We start from the raw sequence: 22257 nt of genomic DNA, 5'->3' as shown, positions 1-22257 counted from the left end.
CGGCGTGCATCGAATTAGCTGATCTAATCACACAATCATGGGGCAGAAGCCCTGCATAAATGCAGGGGGAACGAGTGGGATAGGACCGTGACGTCACAGCCAGGGCGACCCGTGTCCTGCCCGTTCCTGAGAGTTCTTTACCTGCTCTGTCACCTAACCCATTAAGACCTGGGGCCGATTCTACAAATGCCTTCTAAATCAGTAGTTCTCATTATTTTTTGTGCAAAGGACCCCAAAAATTATATTTATGTGGCCGTGGACCCCCATTTGAAAAAAAGTTTTTTTTGTGCCAGGGGCAGGGACCCCCAGAAGAGAAGATTTGTGTATAAAAAAATATATATTCAACATTTTTCAAACACTTTCAAGATGTTTCAAAAATTTTGAAAAATAGCAGATTAACAAGCTTGCAGTGAGCTTGTAGATCTGCTATTTTTGAATATCCAACGCTAAAATCTAAAATGACAGAGATGCTTTCCCGGTTTTAATGGGCTAAAGGCCTGATTTTTGGCTGCCTGTGGGAGAGGTTCGCACTGATGTGGGAGAGGTTTGCACAGACAGTCCCAAAACAAGATGCCACAAGGGGCGGCATTTCCCATCTGGACCTCTCCAGACTCCAGGCGATGATTTTGGAGCTGGAAAAAGTGAACAAGCGTTTTTTAAGTGCTGCGTAACACTGTGTAAGGCATTGTGTGGCCCTGGGAACCAGTGCACAGTTTTTTTCTCATAGGATACAGAGGTGAAAACCTTAAGACGTTTTTCAATGCCTTTTCCTCATTTTCTTTTCAACAGAACGCTATTATTCACAGACATTTTCAAGCCGGGCTGAATTGAGTAAGTGTAATGGTAATAGTAATGGTAATAGCAGTCATTTTTAGTTTTCCCACCGGCATAATCTTTTATGCTGTAGCAGTGATCTCTCTCTGACTAAAAGCAATGTTACGTACACGCAGTGGTCGAAAAAGTACTCGCAAGTTTTAAGTAAAAGTATCAATACTGCAATGTAGAAACACTCTGTTACAAGTAAAAGGCCTGTGTTCAAAATTTACTTGAGTGAAAGTACAAAAGTATTGGCATCAAAATATACTTTAAGTACTAAAAGTAAAAGTACTAACATGTTTGAAAATAGCCTAGGTATAAAATAGGACTAAAGTGGTTAATGTATGTTTCATAATATCATAATTTACATCTGGAAAGTAACTAAAGTTGCCAAATAATTGTAGTGGAGTACTATAAAAAGTACTATATTTGCCTCTGAGATGTAGTGGAGTAGAAGTAAAGGTACTGACAACTGGAAATACTCAGGTAAAGCAAAACACATGTCAAAATTGTACTCAAGTACAGTACTTGAGTAAATGTACTTAGTTACTTTACACCACTGACTGCATACGAGCAGACCTCAATGGCGACTGAGGGGGAAGAAATGAAGTCTTTGTGTGGACTCACTGGGGCAGATTAAAGCTTGTGAGGGCAAATGCGTCAGCAGATTCACAAAAGGAACTGGAGTGGTCTTTATTTGCTCCATAATAACCTTACCTGACGACTTTGCTTCCGCCTCTGGTGACCTGCATGTCGATCATGCAGCCCGTGTTCACGTGTGAGGCCAGGTTGATCTCTGAGAACTCTGCCTGGAAGAGACACAAGGAGCAAACACTGTTAGGAGCTAAAGCCTCCTGCAATTAGATGGTATATTGTATGTCCTGCAACAGAGCGTCACTTATGCAGTGTTTCCACATTGCAGCTCAGCACCACACCGCCTGCTTGTGCCGTCGTTTCCATATATATCATACATGAGCAACTGGCGGCCCGGGGGCCACATGCGGCCCCCCACCTTCACTTAATGTGGCCCTCAGGTTAATATGGGAATACTGATATATTATTGATTTCAGCTGTTACGATTCCAAACATGCAAACATATGACCCACTTTAATTACTTCAGTCTATATCAGTAGCTTAATGACTAGTATTCAAATTCTTGTCTTTTTTATGTCCAATGGTTCGTATTTAAGTTCATAAAGTTAACATTAGTATAACTAAATGCATTTGAATTTAAATAAAAATGTTACTTTTCAGGAATCCAATTCAAAAACAAAATAAATATTCAGAATTCAAAAATAGCAAAAAGTAGCAAAAATAGCAGATCTACAAGCTCAAAACGCGTCGCGCTGCGACGCGTTTTGAGCTTGTAGATCTGCTATTTTTGCTACTTTTGTGTGACACAGAATGGCCCGACAGTATATGCAATGTGGCCCTCTGGAGTGAGTGTGGAAATATAGTGGCCCTCTCCATCGTCAAAGTTGCATCATCCCTGATTAAGGACCCGGGCCAAAGTGGGCTCAGTGGGGGCTGAAAGGGGCCAAAAAGGGTGCCAATTTTGGCCCCACTCCCTGAGAGGTCTGAGCCAGGCTGATTGGCCGTGATCATGATGTTTTGGTAGACTGTGGGTAGAGGACTGTATTTCCTCTACCCCAGGACATAAGAACATGTACATAGTTAGCTGCGATTTCTGTTTTTATTTGTATATATATATATATATTGCACTCGATTTGCTGTGATTTGTTGTTAATAAACAGTTTAATTAAATTCCATTTTTACACACTCGGTTTACAGACAACTGTAAGGGTCCATTTGCAGAGAGAGAGAGAGAGAGAGAGAGAGAGAGAGAGAGAGAGAGAGAGAGAGAGAGAGAGAGAGAGAGAGAGAGAGAGAGAGAGAGAGAGAGAGAGAAAGCCAGAGAGAGAGAGAGAGAGAAAGCCAGTGAGAGAATGACGTAGAGAAACAGGGACAGAGGCAGAGAGTGTGTTAGTTTGAGAGAGAGGTAGCAAATCAAGTTATAACCCTCGTCAGTGGCCTCCCAGACAGCGAGGACCTTGTGACAAGGCCACCGCCTGCCAACGTAATGACTTAATCAAACTCTCAGAGATACTCTAAAGGAGGGCTCGGCTTTCTGGGAACAGAGGCTCCTCTGCACACACACATGGACTATGGAGTAAACAATCACACTTCCTCTCCAATGATTGTCACTGCATTGTACACAGCAAAACCCTGAGTTCATTTTATACTCAGGACTACTGAAGAATCCACTGATGGTCTGTTAATGTGACACAACTTCAGTGGTGGAAAAAGTACTCAGATGTTTTACTTCAGTAAAAGCATCAATACTGCAATGTAGAAGTTCTCCGTTGCAGGTAAAAGTCAGGAATTAAAAATTTACTTGAGTAAAAGTACAAAAGTATTCGTATCAAAATGTCCTTTAAAGTATCAAAAGTAAAAGTACTAAAATGTTTGAAAATAGCCGATCCACAAGCTCGCGACGCGTTGTGAGCTTGTAGATCGGCCATTTTCAAATAGCCTATGTATAAAATAGGGCTAAAGTGGTTAATGTATGTTTTATAATGTAATCATTTATATCTGCAAAGTAACTAAAGTTTTCAAATAATTGTAGTGGAGTAAAAGTACAATATTTGCCTCTGACACGTAGCGGAGTAGAAGTAAAAGTATAGACAATTGGAAATACTCCAATAAAGTAAAAGTACCTCAAAATCGTACTTAAGTACCGTACTTGAGTACATGTACTTAGTTACTATACACCACTGCATACAGTGCCTTTGACCCTTCCTCCTCATGCCTTAGTGAAAAACTGGAAGTGATCATATAAACTTATACGACGGCTTAAAATACTGTGTGAACATATTAAAAAGGGTGTGGTCCGGTATAGCAAATCCTTAAGTATTACAGCACACATTTCCCATTTGAGGCACACCCAAAAGGGAAATAGCCCAAACATAATGACATCTGTGTTCACATAAATTGTTCGCATAACTTAAAGCTCATAAAAGGCATGTCATGATTGTGTATACAGAGGGGTTTGTGAATAATGCTCTGATACTTCCTCTTATTCTCTGAGGATGGAAGCCACTTGCCACACAATACTTACATACCGTAGGTAACATTTCACAGTAGTAGCGACATCACTGCAGTATACCAAAATCACTTTAAAAAAATATATATATAGCTTCTACTACAATAGATTAGAACACGTTCAAATTACAAAACCCATTTGTTTTTTTGGGGAGATTTTTTTTAATGCCTGTGACCAAATGTCTCTGCATTTATTTATGAGCTATGGACCCTTCATCTGGCCTTCTCTTTGATCTCCCATGTTAACCCATTAAGGCCTGAGGTTCCCATTCTACAAACTGTCTTCTAAATCCTAACAGTTTTCTGAAAAAAAACTATGTTTCTATATCAGTGGTTCTCAAACGTTTTCATGTCAAGGACCCCCAAAATTACATGTATTTGGCCGCCGACCCCCATCTCAAAATGTTTTGTTCCAGGGACCCCCAGAAGCAAAGATTTGAGTTCAAAATGTTTGCTTTAAAAAGTACATATATTCAAAGATTTGCAAACATTTTCACAATTTTTCAAAAATAGCAGATCTACAAGCGGCATTTGTAACTGTCAAATGTCTCGATAAATGTCTTCATTTTTCTGAAAAAAATATGGTTGCTATATCAGCGGTGCTCAAATTTTTTCTTGTCAAGGACTCCCAAAATGATATGTTTTTAGCCGTCGATCCCCATCAAAATATGTTGTTCCAGGGACCCCCCAGAAGCAAAGATTTGAGATGGTGTAGAAAAATGGTGTTTAAAAAATATATATGTATTCAACACAAATGTTCAAGATCTTTAAAAAATAGCAGATCTACAAGCTCGTAGCGTGGCACTCGGTGCCACGCTATGAGCTTGTAGATCTGCTATTTTTGAATAGCCAAAGTATAAAATAAGGGTTTAAGTGGTTACACTAGATGCGTTCCCGGTGGTAACGGGTTAAGTGTAGTGGCTGAGAGCTTGTGGTCCTGAGTAAACACTCCCAGAGAAGAGTCAGGCTCACTGCATGCCGGATGCCCTAATTTCCTCTGAACATGCTTCCCACATGTTGCCTCTGTGGGGATGGAAGTCAGGCACTGAGGAAACATTGCCAGTAGGATGAAGGAGGAGGAGGAGGAGGTGGTGGGTTACAGGGGTCATGGAGGGCACTCTCAGTCAGTCTGCAATGCGTGCGCTGTGGGATCACGTCCCATGGTGCTCCCCGAAGATTCCCTCTCAAGGCTGTGCTGGTCTTTAGCCCATTAAGACCAGGAAAGAATCATCAGTCATTTTAGATTTTAACCACTTTAACCATTATCTTATACCAGGGTGGATTTCGTCGACTAAAACTGTGACAAAAACTGTTAGTCGACTACCTTTTTTCACTGACGAAAACTAGATAAAAACTAAATAAAAACTAAGCTATGATGAAAACTATGACTAAATATATTGACAATTTTGTCAACAAATAAAAACTGTGGATTTAGTCGACTATAATCTTATGATATTTAGTCGACTAAAACTAGACTAACAGTAAAACATTTAATATGACAAAAATATGACTAAAACTAAATGGAAATGTATTCAAAATGAATAAAAATGTGCTGTCAAAATCAACACTATCTTATACTTTGCAAATCTTTGAATACATATATATTTTAAAGCAAACATCTGTAACTCAAATCTTTGCTTCTGGGGGATTCTACAAATGTCTTCTAAATCATAACCTTTTTTGAAAAAACATATGTTGCTATAATCAGTGGTTCTCAAACTTTTTCATGTCAAGGTCCCCCAAAATGATATGTATTTGGCCGCAGACCCCCATCTCAAAATATGTTGTTCCAGGGACCCCCCAGAAGCAAAGATTTGAGTTAAAATATTTATATACAAAGATTTGCACATTTTTCAAAAAAATGATATTTTCTCTCTTTTTTTTGCCAATTATAAAAACAAAAATAGCAGATCTACAAGCTCATAGCGCCGCGCTATGAGCTTGTACTGTATATCTGTTATTTTTGAATATGGTACAAAATAATGGTTAAAGTGGTTACACACATGCGTTCCCGGTCTTAATGGGTTAATTCCTACATGCTTTAGGTGCCCCAAAGCCCGGTGGGACACTAAACAGCAGCGAGTTGACCTCAAGACATCAAACGCTGGCATTTGTTAGTCATCACATCACTTTAAACTATGAAGAGTGACACTAATGTAGTGGATATAACGGGCTCTGAACGAGTAGCCCTGCTGACTCTCTGAACAAAATTCAATTTGACGTATCTGGTTGACTACCAAGCAAAACATTAACAAAAACAATGTGGCCATATTTCATGTGCCGAGAGCACTGGGAACGTGGGCCAGTTAGTGGTCCAAATTCAATAATTCTCTCTTATTGCAATGTAGTATAAACAAAGAAATATTAATCTGAGCAAACAAAAAAAATACAATGAGATTAAATGTCATTTGTAGAAATATGAAACGTAGGCCAGCACTTTAACCCTTTTATACCGGGAAATAGTCTCTGTCATTTTTTGATTTCTTTGGCTATTCAAAAATTGCAGATCTGTAGATCTGCTATTTCTTTTTAATCGTGAAAATGTGTATCTTTATATATTAGAATATATATTTTTTTTTAAAGCGAACATTTTTAACTCAAATCTCTGCTTCTGGGGGATTCTACAAATGTCTTCTAAATCCTAACAGTTTTTTTTTGTTTAACGTATGTTGCTATAATATCAGTGGTTCTCAAACTTTTTCATGTCAAGGAGCCCCAAAATGATATGTATTTGGCCACGGACCCCCAACTGAAAATATTTTGTTCCAGGGACCCCCAGAAGCAAAGATTTGAGTAAAAATGTTATATAAATATTCAAAGATTTGCAGACATTTTCACGACATCTTTTAAAAAAAAATAGCAGATATACAAGCTCATAGCGCAGCACTCGGTGCCGCGCTATGAGCTTGTAGATCTGCTATTTTCGAAATAGCCCAAAGAAATCTAAAGTGACACAGATGCGTTCCCGGTCTTAAAGGGTTAATTCAGTTTATCTACTTTACTCGGTGTGAGGGTTCTGGGTAACATGTGACCACAGCATGTGGCTGGGATAGTCGCAGAGCCAAAAAGATAAACTCACTCACTCCCACACGTCAGCATTGTGTTTGGCCGTGGAATACATGTGCAAAACACAACGATGGTGTCAGTGTGCGTTACCCTCAGGCCTCAGTACGCTACGGCATAATGTAGGTTTATTATCAAACCCATTCGCTGACCGTTTCCTCAACCCTGGCTACTGGCACTGTGAACGTGAAAAGAAGACATCAACGGCTCTCATCGTGATACTTTCAATCTGTGGTCATTATTTGAGGTTTAGATCCTTCTTTAGCACATTGGTTCTCAAAGTGGGGTCCGGGGACCCCCCAGGGGTCTTTGAGGGAGTTCCAGGGGGTCTCCAGCTAAATGATGGATAGTTAGGAACCAAAATGGACCCTTATGGGTCTGTAACTCTGATAGTGCACACTATCAGAGTTACATTCGATTTTACAATATAAAGTGGGGTCCAGGAGAAAGAAATGCCATTAAATGGGGGTCCGTAGCCTAATGCATGTCAAACTGGGGGGGTTACCTTGAAATTAAAATGGTTGAGAATCACTGCTAGAGCCGTAAAAAACTTCTCTTATGGGGGTCCCTGGCATATCTTTTCAAATGGGGGTCCGCGGGCTAATAAGTGTCAATTTGGGGGTCCTTGACAGGAAAAAGTTTGAGAACCACTGCTTTAGCATACTCTTGGGCTTCCATTTAAAATGATACCAGCAGTATTACAGGACAATACAGAATCACTGTACAATGAGCCCTTAATTTTTTCTTTTTTTTCCCTTTAATCCTGTATTGTGACTGGCATCAGCTCATTATGAGGCTGTATATGTCACCGTCTTATTTTCCCCAGGGGCGAAAAAATACCTCCCTCTTTTATTTATTGTGTCGCACTCATGGAGAACAGGGGGCGAGTAAATGCAGTAATCTCATTTACGGGACAACGAGGCGCCACTCACTCAGTGTGCCTCAAGGACATGCACTTGGCTCCCTTCCTTTTCTCAGCTCGTCTTTACTGATACCCGCCTCTGAAAGGAACATCTGTGTGCTCAGCGGTGCAGGCTTTGCCAAGACAGACTCTTAAAGCCAGAACACATGCACCTACAAACACAATTAACACACACACACACACACACACACAGTTGCATGGGGTTACATTGTTGTCAGCTGTGTGACCAGATAAAAACAGAGAGTGGGCAAAAGTTCAGGCAAGAGCCAAACAGTCCACAACCTAAAGAGACGCGCTATAGCAGACACTGTCATTGGGCGGTAATGGATGAACCAGTTGGTGTGTGTGTGGGGCAATGGCCCAGGAGGCTGGACACAGGACCCTTTTCACAGTGCCATGGTTACATCATGGTAACACATTCAGACACACACAGCTCTTGCCCTGGGAAAGGAAAACAGGAAGTGATACATGGGACAACCAGCCTTCAGAGCTGAGTCTTCTCATCTGTGTGGACGTGCAGTTCCTTTGCATCCATGACTGGCTTTTGGCTGACCTGAGGCTCCGATTCTACAAAATGTCTTCTAAATCCTAACAGTTTTTTGAAAAAAATATAATCTTTTTATATATATATAATTTTGTGATAATATAATATCTCAAAATATTTTTTTCCATGGACCCCCAGAAGCAAAGATTTGTGTAACAAATGTTCGCTTTAAAACATATATATTCAATGAATTGAACACATTTTACCAAGATTTTCCAAAAATAACAGATCTACAAGCTCATAGCGCAGCACTCGGTGCCGCACTATGAGCTTGTATATCTGCTATTTTTGAATGCGTTCCCGGTCTTAATAGGTTAAGGAAGAAGGAGCTAATTAAAGATAATGCAGCTTAAATCTTACTACAGTATATCTCAAACTGGATATGATGCCTTTAAATATGAATATGTGTGCTTAGACCACGTGCACACTTAATCACTAGTATTTGGTACATCCAAAACAAGAAGTATTGCAAGTGCAATTCTGTGTTTCAGTTTGTGAGCAGCAGGTGCCTTGGCATAGTATTTTACTAGGAAGTACATGCTACATTTAGCCTTGAACAGTGGTGTACACACCACCCTAATTGCCAGGCCAGCAAAGCAGGTGGACGTCACAGCAACCATCACCAGTTGTATTCCAAGTCCATCTGGAATCTTTGTATTTTTAGAATTCTCTAAGGTAAGGTGCCTTTTGTTGTGGTCCTGTCAACTTGATGAGTAACGGTAACCCAACCGAATGAAAAATAAACTATTGTCCTATAGTAAAAGCAACTTTTACTATAGTGATGTCATGAATGTTGCCTCGTGGTGATGGCCACACACTCAGAAGGAATCACTTCCAGATAAGGATTGGAATTCCTCTCTTTTGTTTCAGCGTTGAAGCCATCACGTAGCCTGACTGAGACATAACTTTGGCATGAAAACATCACGGATTAATGTCATCTCTTGAAGTCTCAATTAAAGTACCCTTGACACACATCACAAAGAAGTACAGCATATCTGCTGATAATCACTATTCACAACCGCCCTGGACGCCAATAATATTCCCTGCACAATAAAACGGGCAAGCAAAAAAAAACGCATGGAGGATTTTTATAAGCCGGAGCCAAAACAACTGGGGGAAAACCAAAACAACTGTGCTATACTGTTACTGAACTAGATCAACACAGATGCTCTATAGACCCCAGGGACAATGTGAGCCCAAAAAAGGTGCCGCTAACGTGAACTCAATCGGCTGTGCATTACCATCACTGAGGAGGAGGAGAGCGGTGTGGATGATGGGGCGTGTTGTTGGGCATTCTGTCCCTGCTGAGGTCATTAGGCCTGCCGAGCAGATGTTGCCCCTGACGACCTGTCCAACACATGGACGGGGCGGGGGGCAGTGGTGGAAGAAGTACTCCGTTTTACTTAAGTAAAAGTATCAATACTGCACTGTACTGTACTCTGTTACAACTGAAATTCCGGAATTAAAAATGTACCTGAGTAAAGGTGCAAAAGTATTGGTATCAAGTACCAAAAGTAAAAGTAATAAAATGTTTGAAAATAGCAGATCTACAAGCTCACAACGCGTCGCGATGCGACGCGTTGTGAGCTTGTAGATCGGCTATTTTCAAATAGCCTTGGTATAAAATAGGGCTAAAGTGGTTAATATATGTCTTATAATGTAATCATTTATATCTGCAAAGTAACTAGTAACTAAAGCTGTCAAATAATTGTAGTGGAGTAAAAGTACAATATTTGCCTCTGAGATCAGATGTAATGGAGTAGAAGTAAAAGTATTGAAAATGGGAAATACTCCAGTAAAGTAAAAATTCCTCAAAAGTGTACTTAAGTACAGTACTCGAGTAAATGTACTTAGTTACTTTACACCACTGGCGGAGGGGTTGGGGGCGTCTGCGGGCCTGAAAAGAACTTGCCTGGTTCTCTCACAGCGATCAGGCCTCCTGGATTTGTATAACTGCCTAATTTGTCCCAATTGCTCAAATTGCAGTGTTTATGCCATCCCATACTCAAGGATCGTTAACAGCCAGCATACTTTGCATGCTTCTGGTGCGGACAGTCATGTTCCCCAGTCTACGTCCAAATGCAGATAATGGATGTTTTTCTTTTGCGTTCTTACGTGATACACCATACACGGGCAACTGGCGGCCCCCACCTTCACTTAATGTGGCCCGCAGGTTGATATCGGAATACTGATATATTATTGATTTCAGCTGTTACAATTGCAAACATGACCCGCTTTAATTACTACTTCTAAATTAGTAGTAGCTTAATGACTAGTATTCAAATTCTATTGTCTTTTTCATGTCCAATATATTTGCATTTAAGTTCATAAAGTTAACATAAGTATAACTAAATGCATTTGAAGTTAAATAAAAATGTTACTTTTCAGGATTCCAATTCAAAAACAGCTAAAAAGAAATCTGAAGTCCAATAAAGAAAATGCAAAAATAGCAGATCTACAAGCTCAAAACGCGGCGCGCTGCGACGCGTTTTGAGCTTGTAGATCTGCTATTTTTGCTACTTTTGTGTGACATAGAATGGCCAGACAGTACTGTATACAGTATGCAATGTGGCCCTCTCCATCGTCAAAGTTGCCCACCTCTGTGATACACGGTCAGACTTTTCAGAGGGGCAAAGCATCACTGGCGAGGCAACGGGATTCAAGGGGCGCTCAGTCACACACAGCATCCTACTGGATGAAAACCTCAGCTTGGCACAGCAGTGCTACAGGCATCCAAGACACTTCAAAGGGATACAAAAGGGAATGGGGTTATAGATAATCTTCATAAACCCAGCAGTTCTCCAGAGAAGAACACTGTTCTGGATGCATGAACCAGAGTGTAAAGTGGGGATCATACGTGTCCAGATAAAAGTCAATGGTCTCATTGTCTCCGCCAGGCCGAAAGGCATGGCGAGAGTATGTTTTACCCCCTGTCCGTCCGTGTGTCCATCTGTCTGCGAGCAGCTAATCTCCGGCACCGTTGGCCTGGTCGCTGCGAAACTGTGCACACACACTCCCTGGATGCCAATTCAGAACCTCTGCCCTAATTTCTTTACATGGGCCTGTTATAGCGCCACCAGGAGATTTGTGCAAAACCCATTTTTCGATATTACTCCTACAGATTTTATCCAAACATCACGCAAATCAGTACACAGTATCTCTATAGTCATGTGATCAACACGGATCTGTCCGATTTTCCATATTCCATCCTCATTGGCTAAGGTTGGCTTCCAAAGTTTGCAGGATTGGTCCGTTTTCAACAAAATGCCTCAAATCATGAACACAGCTTGCGATTTCCGTGAAATTTCACACACACATTCCCACTAGGGCGAGGAAGAAATGCCACCCTTTTCACATTGGCCTGTTATAGCGCCACCAGCAGGTCTAATTTAGCAAAACACATTTTTGGAACAAAATGCCTCAAATCATGAATGCAGTGTCCGATAGCCGTGAAAGGCCTAAGAAGAAATGGCACCCTTTACATATTGGTCTATTATAGCGCCACCAGGAGGCCACAATAACGTACCTGACCTGGCGGAGACCTCTGCTCCGAAGAGCACTTTTTCTAGTTCATCTTCAAATACTTAGGAAGAGGGCATCTCAATAAGAAAAATAGCAGTAGCTAGTAGCTGAAGTCAAACATGGTCATTCCCTATACCACCAGTGAGTTGCATGAGTTGAGCAACCTATATTAGTATCTGGATGCAAAATGTACAATGCAGACTTATTGTTTCCCTAAAATCAATGTGAACATCACATGATCTGGCTGAAGCCCAGAGATACAGTCTGTGAGAGTTTAGGTTGGTGGTTGAAAATAAGGATAAATGCTTTGAAACTCATGACCAGGCATGGCATCACGGGGGGACGTGACAACCGGACAATTTTGCCCCCTAAGTCAAAACTGGCAGTTTAAAAAACAAACCTTCTGGTACTTTTTAATTAATAGTGTTTCGGCGTCACACCTTCCTCAGCGTGTTAAGAAAGTGGTCAGTGGTGTTGTGTGTACCAAGAGGGACTGATAGACAGACAGACATGACACAGACTTCAGGGCCTGCTCATGACAAATACATGGTTATTATTTCATAGCCCGGCACCGAGTGCCGCGCTATGGGCTTGTACTGTAGATCAGCTATTTTTGAAAAATAGTGAAAATTTGTGCAAATCTTTGAATATATTTTTGAAAGCGAACATTTTTAACTCTGTTACAACTTCTGGGGGTCCCTGGAACAAAATATTTTTAGATGGGGGTCCACGGCCAAATACATTTAAAAAATATATATATATATATTCAAAGATTTGCATACATTTTCACGATTTCTTTAAAAAAAAATGCAGATCTACAAGCTCATAGCGTGGCACTCGGTGCCGCCCTATGAGCTTGTAGATCTGCTATTTTTGAATAGCCAAAGAAATCTAAAAATGACACACAGATGCGTTCCCGGTCTTAATGGGTTAATGATAGTCATAATAAGTAAAAAACGTTTGCACTTTCACAGACATTTTTCCCGTGCCTCTTTTATTATTTTATTTCAGATTTATATTCCTCCTTTTTGAGTCATTACACCTTTTGGTGCCTCATGTGCAACACACTTAAACTTAATTAACTTGCCTTGCTTTTATGAACCGGAGTATCTCTAAAATGCTTAAATATATCAGGTACAGCTTGTAGCTGCACAGCTTTTCTGTATGTCTGTCACTGGCCCAAATACGGTCAAAGAGTCTCCTTTGAGTCTCCTATCGGAGAGAGACCGCTGGTCGTCAAATTATTGGCTTAGGAATGCGACACTAAAACTAAAAAATCTCCATGAATTCAATGCTTCATGGGGTGTGTAATTGATAGAACATAAGTACTTTTTTGGGTGAACTACTCCTTTAACCCTTTGAGACCGAGAACGCATCCGTGTAATTTTAAGATTTCTTTGGCCATTCAAAAATAGCAGATCTACAAGCTCATAGCGGGGCACCGAGTGCCGCACTACAAGCTTGTAGATCTGCTATTTTTTTTTTAATCGTTAAAATGTGTGCAAATCTTTAGTTTGAACATATATATACTTTTTTAAAGTTTGTAACTCAAATCTTTGCGTCTGAGGATTTTACAAATGTCTTCTAAATCCTAGCAGCTGTTTTTGTTTTTTTTGGTTTTACTTATGTTGGTATATCATCAATGGTTTTCAAACTTTTTTCATGTCAAGGACCCCCAAAATAATATGTATTTGTCCGCGGACCCCCTCCCATCTAAAAATATTTTGTTCCAGGGACCCCCAGAAGCAAAGATTTGAGTTAAAAATGTATATAAAAGATTTGCACAAATTCGCACAATTTTTCTAAAAATAGCAGATCTACAAGCTCATAGCGCTCGGTGCCGCGCTATGAGCTTGTATATCTGCTATTTTTGAATAGCCCAAAGACATCTAAAAATGACCCATAGATGCGTTCCCTTCCCGGCCTTAAAAAGGTTAAGAGATTAGTAGGTAGCAATATTAGACACAACATGCTCAGACTGGAGGAGGTACTTTGGCAAACGTGTACATGGCGCCACTTTAAAACACACTTGACAATGTAGGTCACGGTAGAAAGAGGCATGTACTACATTAGAAAGTATGACAAACAGCAACTTCCCTCGCGTTTGACTTTCCTCTGAATCTTGCGGTTAAGTGTATTAATTACATCTCTGTGAGTCACAGGCTCATCTGCAATTTGAAGATACTTGAGCATCCGTTTACTGTTATGACACATTATCTCTTCTTTAAAACCTCAAGGACTCTGACATAGACAGTGACTATAACGTTAAAGGTAGGCTAAGTGATTTACTTTGGTTAAAATAAGTGTTAAATAGCTCTATATTCTTATACTACTCATTGCTATAGAGTGTGTGTTCAGTAAAAGGAGTCTCCCATGTCTCTCCAGCTCTTTATTAAACAGAAAATGCATTTTCAGTGCTCTCTCCTGATTGGCTTACAATGTTGCCACCTACCTGAACATTTACAATATTCTGTTTACTAAAGAGCTGGAGAGACCCCTGTGACCGAACAAACGCTCTGTAGTAATGATTACTATCAGAATATAGTACAGTACTTTAAAGTGTAATGGAGCCTATTTTTGTACTTGGCATTAAGGCATCAGCCAAATGTAACATCAAAGTGGGTCATGTAAATGTGGAGGTATGATTCACAACAATGGGCTCACACATCTAATCTGGAGGGGTGGCTGAAGGATGGGGGGGGCGGCTATAGTGAGAGATATCACATTTCAAATCAAAGTCATCCATTTCTCTTACACGTTCATATCAGGAGACTCCTGAGCCCTGTCCTTTTAGCCTCACGTTCCGACTCTCTAGCCAGTACCTTATATGGCAGCGGACAAGCAACAGAAAGAGTTGTTGGTTGTTGTTTCAGGAGTGGGTGCACGACAGAATAGAAATTGTCAAGGCCTCTTAAGGCTTTTATTATCATCTTCTAAAAGGGTTCATCTCGGTATGTCGCTATACCTCTTCACACAGGGATCGGGTTACCGTTATATCCACGGGCCATTCTGCATAGTGCAGAAACAGCCAGGGAAGAGTCTGACCTATACTGAGCTATACTGTATAGGTATAGGCTGTCTGCTGAAGTCAATTAGCGACTGGCTCGTTATCCGCGAGGACTGAGGGCTTCTGGGAGAGAGAGCGGAGTGGTCTGGCAAGAACAAAGTAGGTCAGTATTGCTCTTGAAGTGAGTCGGCCTGCTTGTGAGGCTCATGGGGTGCGACCCCCCCATTGCAGTCCCCTCGCTGTTGATTTAGGGAGCCTAATTAACGCTGCTGCGTGTTTTCATTGGGGTTCACTAGTATTTTCTACAACCCAAAGACAAATTCAAAGCATATTCTTGATTCTAACTCCAGCTCCCCTTTATCATGCTCCAGACTAACTGGGATTTGACCACAACAGTAGAGACCTGAGCAAACAGCCAATAAAACCACTGGTCCCACGTTTGCGGTACATTTTTCCCCTTCTACCATAAAATCCCACCACTTAATTTCAAAGACTACTCCGGTCTCAACAATGGCTTGCAGATGTATGGCCAAACAGTGATTTGAGGGGAATTAGATGCTATCTACCCACTGTTAATACTGTCTAGACTTTACCAATGTTTTGCTTATACATTGGCACAGCCCAAATACTAAAGCCATTTTTTATAGGGTTGAAGGATAAATGCTTGAAGGGTTGAAAGCAGGTAACTTTAGGGGAAAGTTCAAGTGAGATTAAGGTGAGAAATTTTGGAGACTCACAGAAGAACAAACATGGATGAGAGTGAGACTTTACAGTGAGTGTAATATTCTAATTAGCTGATAGAAAGTAATTAGCCTGGCATTGGGCAGACTGATAACGTAGATTCACTCTCACGTTCTTGGAGGAACGTGAGAGTGAATCCACGTTATCAGTCTGTCCAATGCCAGGCTAGAAAGTAATGCCCACAGGAAAAGGTTGTTACATAAAGCCAATAATTCTGAAACCTGTCGCATAATCTGATCATAATCGGTTGTACAGTAGATAGCATCTACGAATATCAGTGATGCGTTAACAGCTGTACCAAAAGCTTTTCAGCAATCAATATAATGGACAGCACCATGTTTCTAGTTGTTAAGCTATTGTAGTTTGAAATAGTATATACAGTAGTTATGGAGAAAGCAGAGGGTGCTATGAACAACCCAAAAACCTTACTGAAACACATTTGAAGTACGTTTTCATTTAAAGCGATATTATCACAAATGTATCATACCTGTTCCACACGGATCTCATATTCCCCATTCAGCTTCTTCCCTCGGAAATACTTGGCCCTGCGTGGAGAACGGGAGACAAATAATCAAGGAAATGGCACAAAATACTTCACTATACCACACCAAACGACATGCATGTGAGGGACATACAGTGCTCTGGGCTGGCCTTGACCTCAGTGGCTGCCCATTTCTCCTAATAGTCAAATCCAGAAGACAAGTTTCCTGATGGTGATCAATAAAAGCATATATATTCATTTCAATTTCAGCCTTTTGTGTAGTTAATACAACAACAGTGTCCTCTCTTGATAAAGAGGTGGCAGGGATTTCAACTGTTAAAACAAACAAACAGTATAACTAGTCATAGCAGAATTTCAGAATACTGAGCTTAGGGTGCATCCCAAAAATGTCCAGCTAAATTTAACTGATAAAACCACAACTAGAACAGAATTCAAAAACAAAAAGACAACCAGATGGGGTGCACAAGGCTTGAAAGAGAAGAAATTGGAATAAATGATTTAGTTCTCCATCAATCGCTAAATAGAACAGCAGAAAAAGCCACTGCTATTCTAAGGAAAGCATTTAATGACCAATTGCAACAGAAACATGCCACAGTGGCATAGCTAATGGTCGTGTTACCTTGAATCAGTTTACATCAACAAAAATAACATTTCAAGTGAAATGTGGAAGATGTAAAAAGAAATATGTCTAGCATTAACCCATTTAGACCGGGACATTTTTGGTTTTAGATTGTCATTTTTAGATTTCTTAGGCTATTCAAAAATAGCAGATCTACAAGCTCATAGTGTGGCACCGAGTGCCGCGCTACGAGCTTGTAGATCTGCTATTTTTGAAAAATCGTGAAGATTTGTGCAAATCTTTGAATATATATGTATATTTTTAAAGCAAACATTTGTAACTCAAATCTTTGCTTCTGGGGGATTCTACTAACGTCTTCTAACTCCTAACAGTTTTCTGAAAAATATATTTTCCCTTGGTCAAGATTTATTAATAGCGAAAGTATAAAATATGGATAAAGTGGTTACACAGATGCGTTCCTGGTTTGAATGGATTTAGAGTGACCGACTTTGACATTGTTTGTGTGGAGGTTTGCAGTCAAGCAAGTTACACTACAGTTCTTATGCAACTACAAGGCCAAGAAGCCACCTGACTATCATATGAGAAAAACAGGAATTATCCTTCAAGCCACCAACCACAATACAACACATAAACTCAAACCTCCTCTCAACAAGATGTTTGTTTCAGGCATTTTGAAGAGACACAGAGGGCCCTATTTATACGACCTATGGCACAAGATAGCGTGGTCTATAAGCCATCGGTTCTCAAAGTGGGGTCCGGGGACCCCCAGGGGTCCTTGAGGGGGTTCTATAGGGGGTCCCCAGCAAAAGTAGTAAATATAGCATCACAATCATTTTACCAACTTTATCCATTTATACGCTGGCTGTTCAAAAATAGCAGATCTACAAGCTCACAGCGCGTCACTTCATGCCGCACTGCGAGCTTGTATATCTGCTATTGTTTTTAACCTTTTTTGAAAAATCTTGAAAGTGTTCAATCATTTTGAATGATTTGACTCAATAAAGTGTATATATTAAAAGAAATTGGAATGTTTTAACACAAATATTCTCTTCTGGGGGTCTCCCTGGCACAAACATTTTCAGATGGGGGTCCGTGACCAAATATATCAATCAATTTGGGGGTCCTTGGCACTAAAACGTTTGGGAACCACTGGTCTAAGCCAGGGGTTCCCAAACCTTTTCAGCTCGAGACCCGAAAGAGAAATTTGGTGGCTGCCCGGCACCCAAACTTTCAACAATACATTATGAATGAATCTCATAAATAGCTACTAGTTGATCTACAAGCTTAAAACACATCGCTATCTGCTATTTTCATTACTTTTTAAATGTTTTGAACATGTATGGACATTTTTTCCTTAGTTTCCTTTGTTTAGATTATTTGAAATAATAATAATATATAAATATATATGTATACTGATACTGTGTGTGTGTGTGTGTGTGTGTGTGTGTGTGTGTGTGTGTGTGTGTGTGTGTGTGTGTGTGTGTGTGTGTGTGTGTGTGTGTGTGTGGAGCAACAGTGATCTAAACAACAGTGGTCTAAGCTGTGTCCAACTCCAATTCCGCTAGTAAGAGGAGACAGCGCAGGGTGTAAACTGGTTGTATTTAATCTCTGAGTCAGTCGTGGGTGTGTTCTGGGCATAACATAAATAAGACCAATCAGAATGTCATCTTCCATTCCTTTTCGGATCTACATGCGCTTGCACCTTGGTGTATTGTTACTTAAATGACATATTTGGCAAGTTGGAGGAGGTGCAAAGGATTTTCTGGCGAGAAAACTGATCTGCTCTGCTCATGTGCCAAGTGAAAGCATGCAACCATCTATGGGAGCAGCGTCAATATTGTGATATAATGATGTCGGAGTCATATTGTGGGCATGTAAAGAATCACGTCTTCCTCCTGTAATGTCTCCTCACTTATGTCCAAGAGTAATCTGTAATATTTTTGATATTTCAAATTAATAATCACATGCTCTGCTCATTCTCAGTTATGTTCTCTATTCAAACCACCTATTAACCCATTAAGACATGGAACGCATCTGTGTCACTTTAAGATTTCATTGGCTATTCAAAAATAGCAGATATACAAGCTCATAGCGCGGCACCGAGTGCCGCGCTATGAGCTTGTAGATCTGCTATTTTTGAAAAATCTTTTTCAAAAAACTCTTTGAATTTAGAAAACATTTTTAGAATCGGCCTCAGGTCTTAAAGGGTTAAAGCATGACAGAGACGCTGCATCCCGTGAGTCCATGCGTTGGAGCTCCAAAATGGGTCTTGGAAAAAATATTACTGCGGCCCCTTGAGCAGAGACACATACAGAAAGCCAGGAGGCTACGGGGTTCATAACATTCTTACATGGTGAGAGGTATTTGAACATATTCTATCAGCAATAAAGTGTAGGCTATTCATTTAAATCAGTTATCTCTTTTTCTCTCTCCCTTTCTATCTCTCTCTTTTTTGCCTCGCCGCTCATCTCTGCACAAGGATGCACAGCAGCTGCTACGTTTTGTTTTCTCATTTCATATTCATATTAAGATTAATCTGCCGTTTCTAAGCATGCAAACGATGTACGATTACGGCAAATTGGCTGCAATATATGGATAATAATCTGTCCCAGACCCTTAATAATCTTTTTAACCCCAATGCTGAGTCTCAATGTCATCTACTGTCCCATGCATGTACAGGTATGAGTGTTGCGTTGAATTTGCGCTCTCTAAAACCCATTTAGACCTAGAACGCATCTGTGTCACTTTTTCATTTGTGCTAAAAAGCATTATTTTACACTTTGGCTATTAAAAAATAGCAGATCTACAAGCTCATAAGCTTGTAGATCTGCCATTTTTGAAAAATTATGAAAATGTGTGCAAATCTTTGAATATATATTGTTTTTAAGCAAACATTTTTAACTAAAATCTTTACTTCTGGGGGTCCCTTGAACAACGTATTTTGAGATGGGGGTCGGCGGCCAAATACATATCATTTTGGGGGTTCTTGACATGAAAAAGTGTGAGCACCACTGATATAGAAACATACGTTTTTTCAGAATACTGTTGGGATTTAGAAGACATTTGTAGAATCGGCCTCAGGTCTTAATGGGTTAAGACCCATTTTAAAACCAACATGCCCATGGTTGCACAGATCCGCAAGAACATTTGATAATTATACAACATGGGGGGCGCTGGGTGTGAAAATGACAACAACGTGGGTTGTAAACTAGCAGTGATAACTGTGCTGCGCTGTACACTGATTTGCGCCTGGTGCAAGATAGAGACACACCCATTAACAACACACCGGACAACATGGCAATCCTAAGCTACAGTCTCTTTTATATTAAGAGAAGACATTTTCCTAGAATTGTTTTGGAGCACACCTCCAGCAATGTACTTCATTTTCATAACATGCATTTCACCAGACCACACCAACACGTGTCGCACACACACACACACACACACACACACACACACAGCTGGCCAATTACTTAACCAAACACACCCGCACAATATAGGTAGTACAGCGATTATAAGCAATTAGGCCTAATGCTGTCTCCTCAGCCAGAGAAATAAAACAAAAAACAGTTTTGACGATTCAGGACCTAGGACAGTGCAAGTGGTTAGCCACATTTTCAAAGATGGAAGCTGTGAGCTTGTATATCTCCTATTTTTAAATGGCCAATGCAAAAACCTAAATTGACACAGATGCTTTCCCAGTTTGAATGGGTTAATAATTTATACTATAATCTATATCATAATTTAAGTAATATGTGTGTGTGTGTGTGTCTGTCTGTCTGTGTCACACAAATGTGTCCCTGGCATAACTCGGACAGTGTCCGACCGTTCGGTCTCAAAGTTGCCGATGGCAATTTGGACGGTTTCCGAGAACCGAAAAACCACAAATATCACTAATATCTGTATCTGTCAGCCTGCGGGTCTGAGAGGAACGTTCAAATTCTCATTGAGTAATAATAATAAAATCAGCAATTGTATCTGTGTTGTTTGTAAAAATGAAATGAATATTGATAAGAAAATGTAAGGGAGATCTGTTACAACGGTCATGGTGAATATATTGCAATAGTAACATAGGATACTCCTGGACCTGTCTGCAGCGTTCGACACAGTGAACCATCAGATCCTCCTCTCCACCCTCGAGGGGATGGGTGTCTCAGGCTCTGCACTCTCCCTGTTTGCATCCTACCTGACGGGTCGCTCCTACCAGGTGATGCTGGGAGGGTCTGTGTCAGAACCACACAGGCTCACTACTGGGGTTCCCCAAGGCTCGGTTCTGGGTCCTCTTCTCTTCTCTCTCTACACTACATCTCTTGGTGCTGTCATCCGCTCCCATGGCTTTTCCTACCACTGCTATGCCGATGACACCCAGCTGATCCTCTCATTCCCCCCCTCTGACACACAAGTGGAGGCACGCATTGCTGCTTGTCTGGCTGACATCTCGGAGTGGATGTCGACGAACCACCTGAAGCTCAACCTGGACAAGACCGAGCTGATGTTCATCCCGGGGAAGGGCTGTCCTCACCGAGACATGGCCATCACCATTGAGAACGCTGTGGTGACGTCAACTCGGACTGCGAAGAATCTGGGTGTGACCCTGGACGATCAACTGTCGTTCTCGGCTAACATCGCATCAGTGACACGGTCCTGCAGATTCCTCCTCTACAACATCAGGAGAATTCGGCCCTTCCTCACGGAGAAGGCAGCCCAGGTGCTCATCCAGGCTCTTGTCATCTCCCGCCTGGACTACTGCAACTCCCTCCTGGCTGGCGCTCCGGCATCTGCCATCAGACCCCTGGAGCTTGTTCAGAAAGCTGCGGCTCGTCTGGTGTTCAACCGCCCCAAGTTCTCTCACACAACTATCCTTCTCCGTTCCCTGCACTGGCTCCCCGTAGCGGCTCGCATTCAGTTTAAAACCCTGGTGCTAGCCTATAGGGCAGTGAAAGGAACAGCTCCCTCTTACCTCCGGGTATTGGTCAATGCCCACAACCCTACCCGACCACTCCGGTCTGCCACCAAGGGGCGACTGACTCCCCCGCCACTCAATGGTCCTTCTGGTCGATCGACACGGTCACGACTTTTTTCTGTTCTGGCCCCACAGTGGTGGAATGTACTTCCCACTGATGTCAGGACAGCAGAGTCACTGCCCATCTTTCGCCGCAGGCTGAAAACCCACCTCTTCAGGAAACACTACCCTTCCTCTTTGCCTGGCCTACTTGTTGTTAACTAGTTGTACGAATGCTTGTTTTATTGTTGAATTGTTTATTGGATCTTGTTTAGTCAATACAATTATTTGTTTTTAGCTCCTGCTCATTTGACTTAGCTATTTTGTCTCATCTGTTTAAGGAAATAGGTAGCTGATATATTGCACTTTTACCTTAGCGCTAGGTATGCTCTTGGTTGCTTGTTATTGCAGAAAATGCACTTATAACCTCTGGTGATTAGTAGCTTTCGTTCCCTA

General features: G+C 41.0%; 1 protein-coding gene across 1 annotated transcript in view; it reads right to left on the bottom strand.

Annotated features, from left to right (window-relative positions):
- Positions 1–22257, bottom strand: part of syn3 (synapsin III) — a gene marked incomplete at its 5' end in the record, with an annotated part of 118823 nt that overhangs the window by 80659 nt on the left and 15907 nt on the right. The window contains 2 exons of the mRNA XM_084049457.1: positions 1534–1625; positions 16205–16262. Of these exons, the coding sequence (XP_083905583.1) occupies positions 1534–1625; positions 16205–16262 (150 nt within the window). The remainder of the gene's footprint in view (positions 1–1533; positions 1626–16204; positions 16263–22257) is intronic.

This window comes from Gymnoscopelus microlampas, assembly GCF_963454915.1.
Source record: "Gymnoscopelus microlampas genome assembly, chromosome: 23".
In the NCBI taxonomy this organism is placed as follows: Eukaryota; Metazoa; Chordata; class Actinopteri; order Myctophiformes; family Myctophidae; genus Gymnoscopelus; species Gymnoscopelus microlampas.
This window is presented reverse-complemented; position numbering and strand designations above follow the sequence as displayed.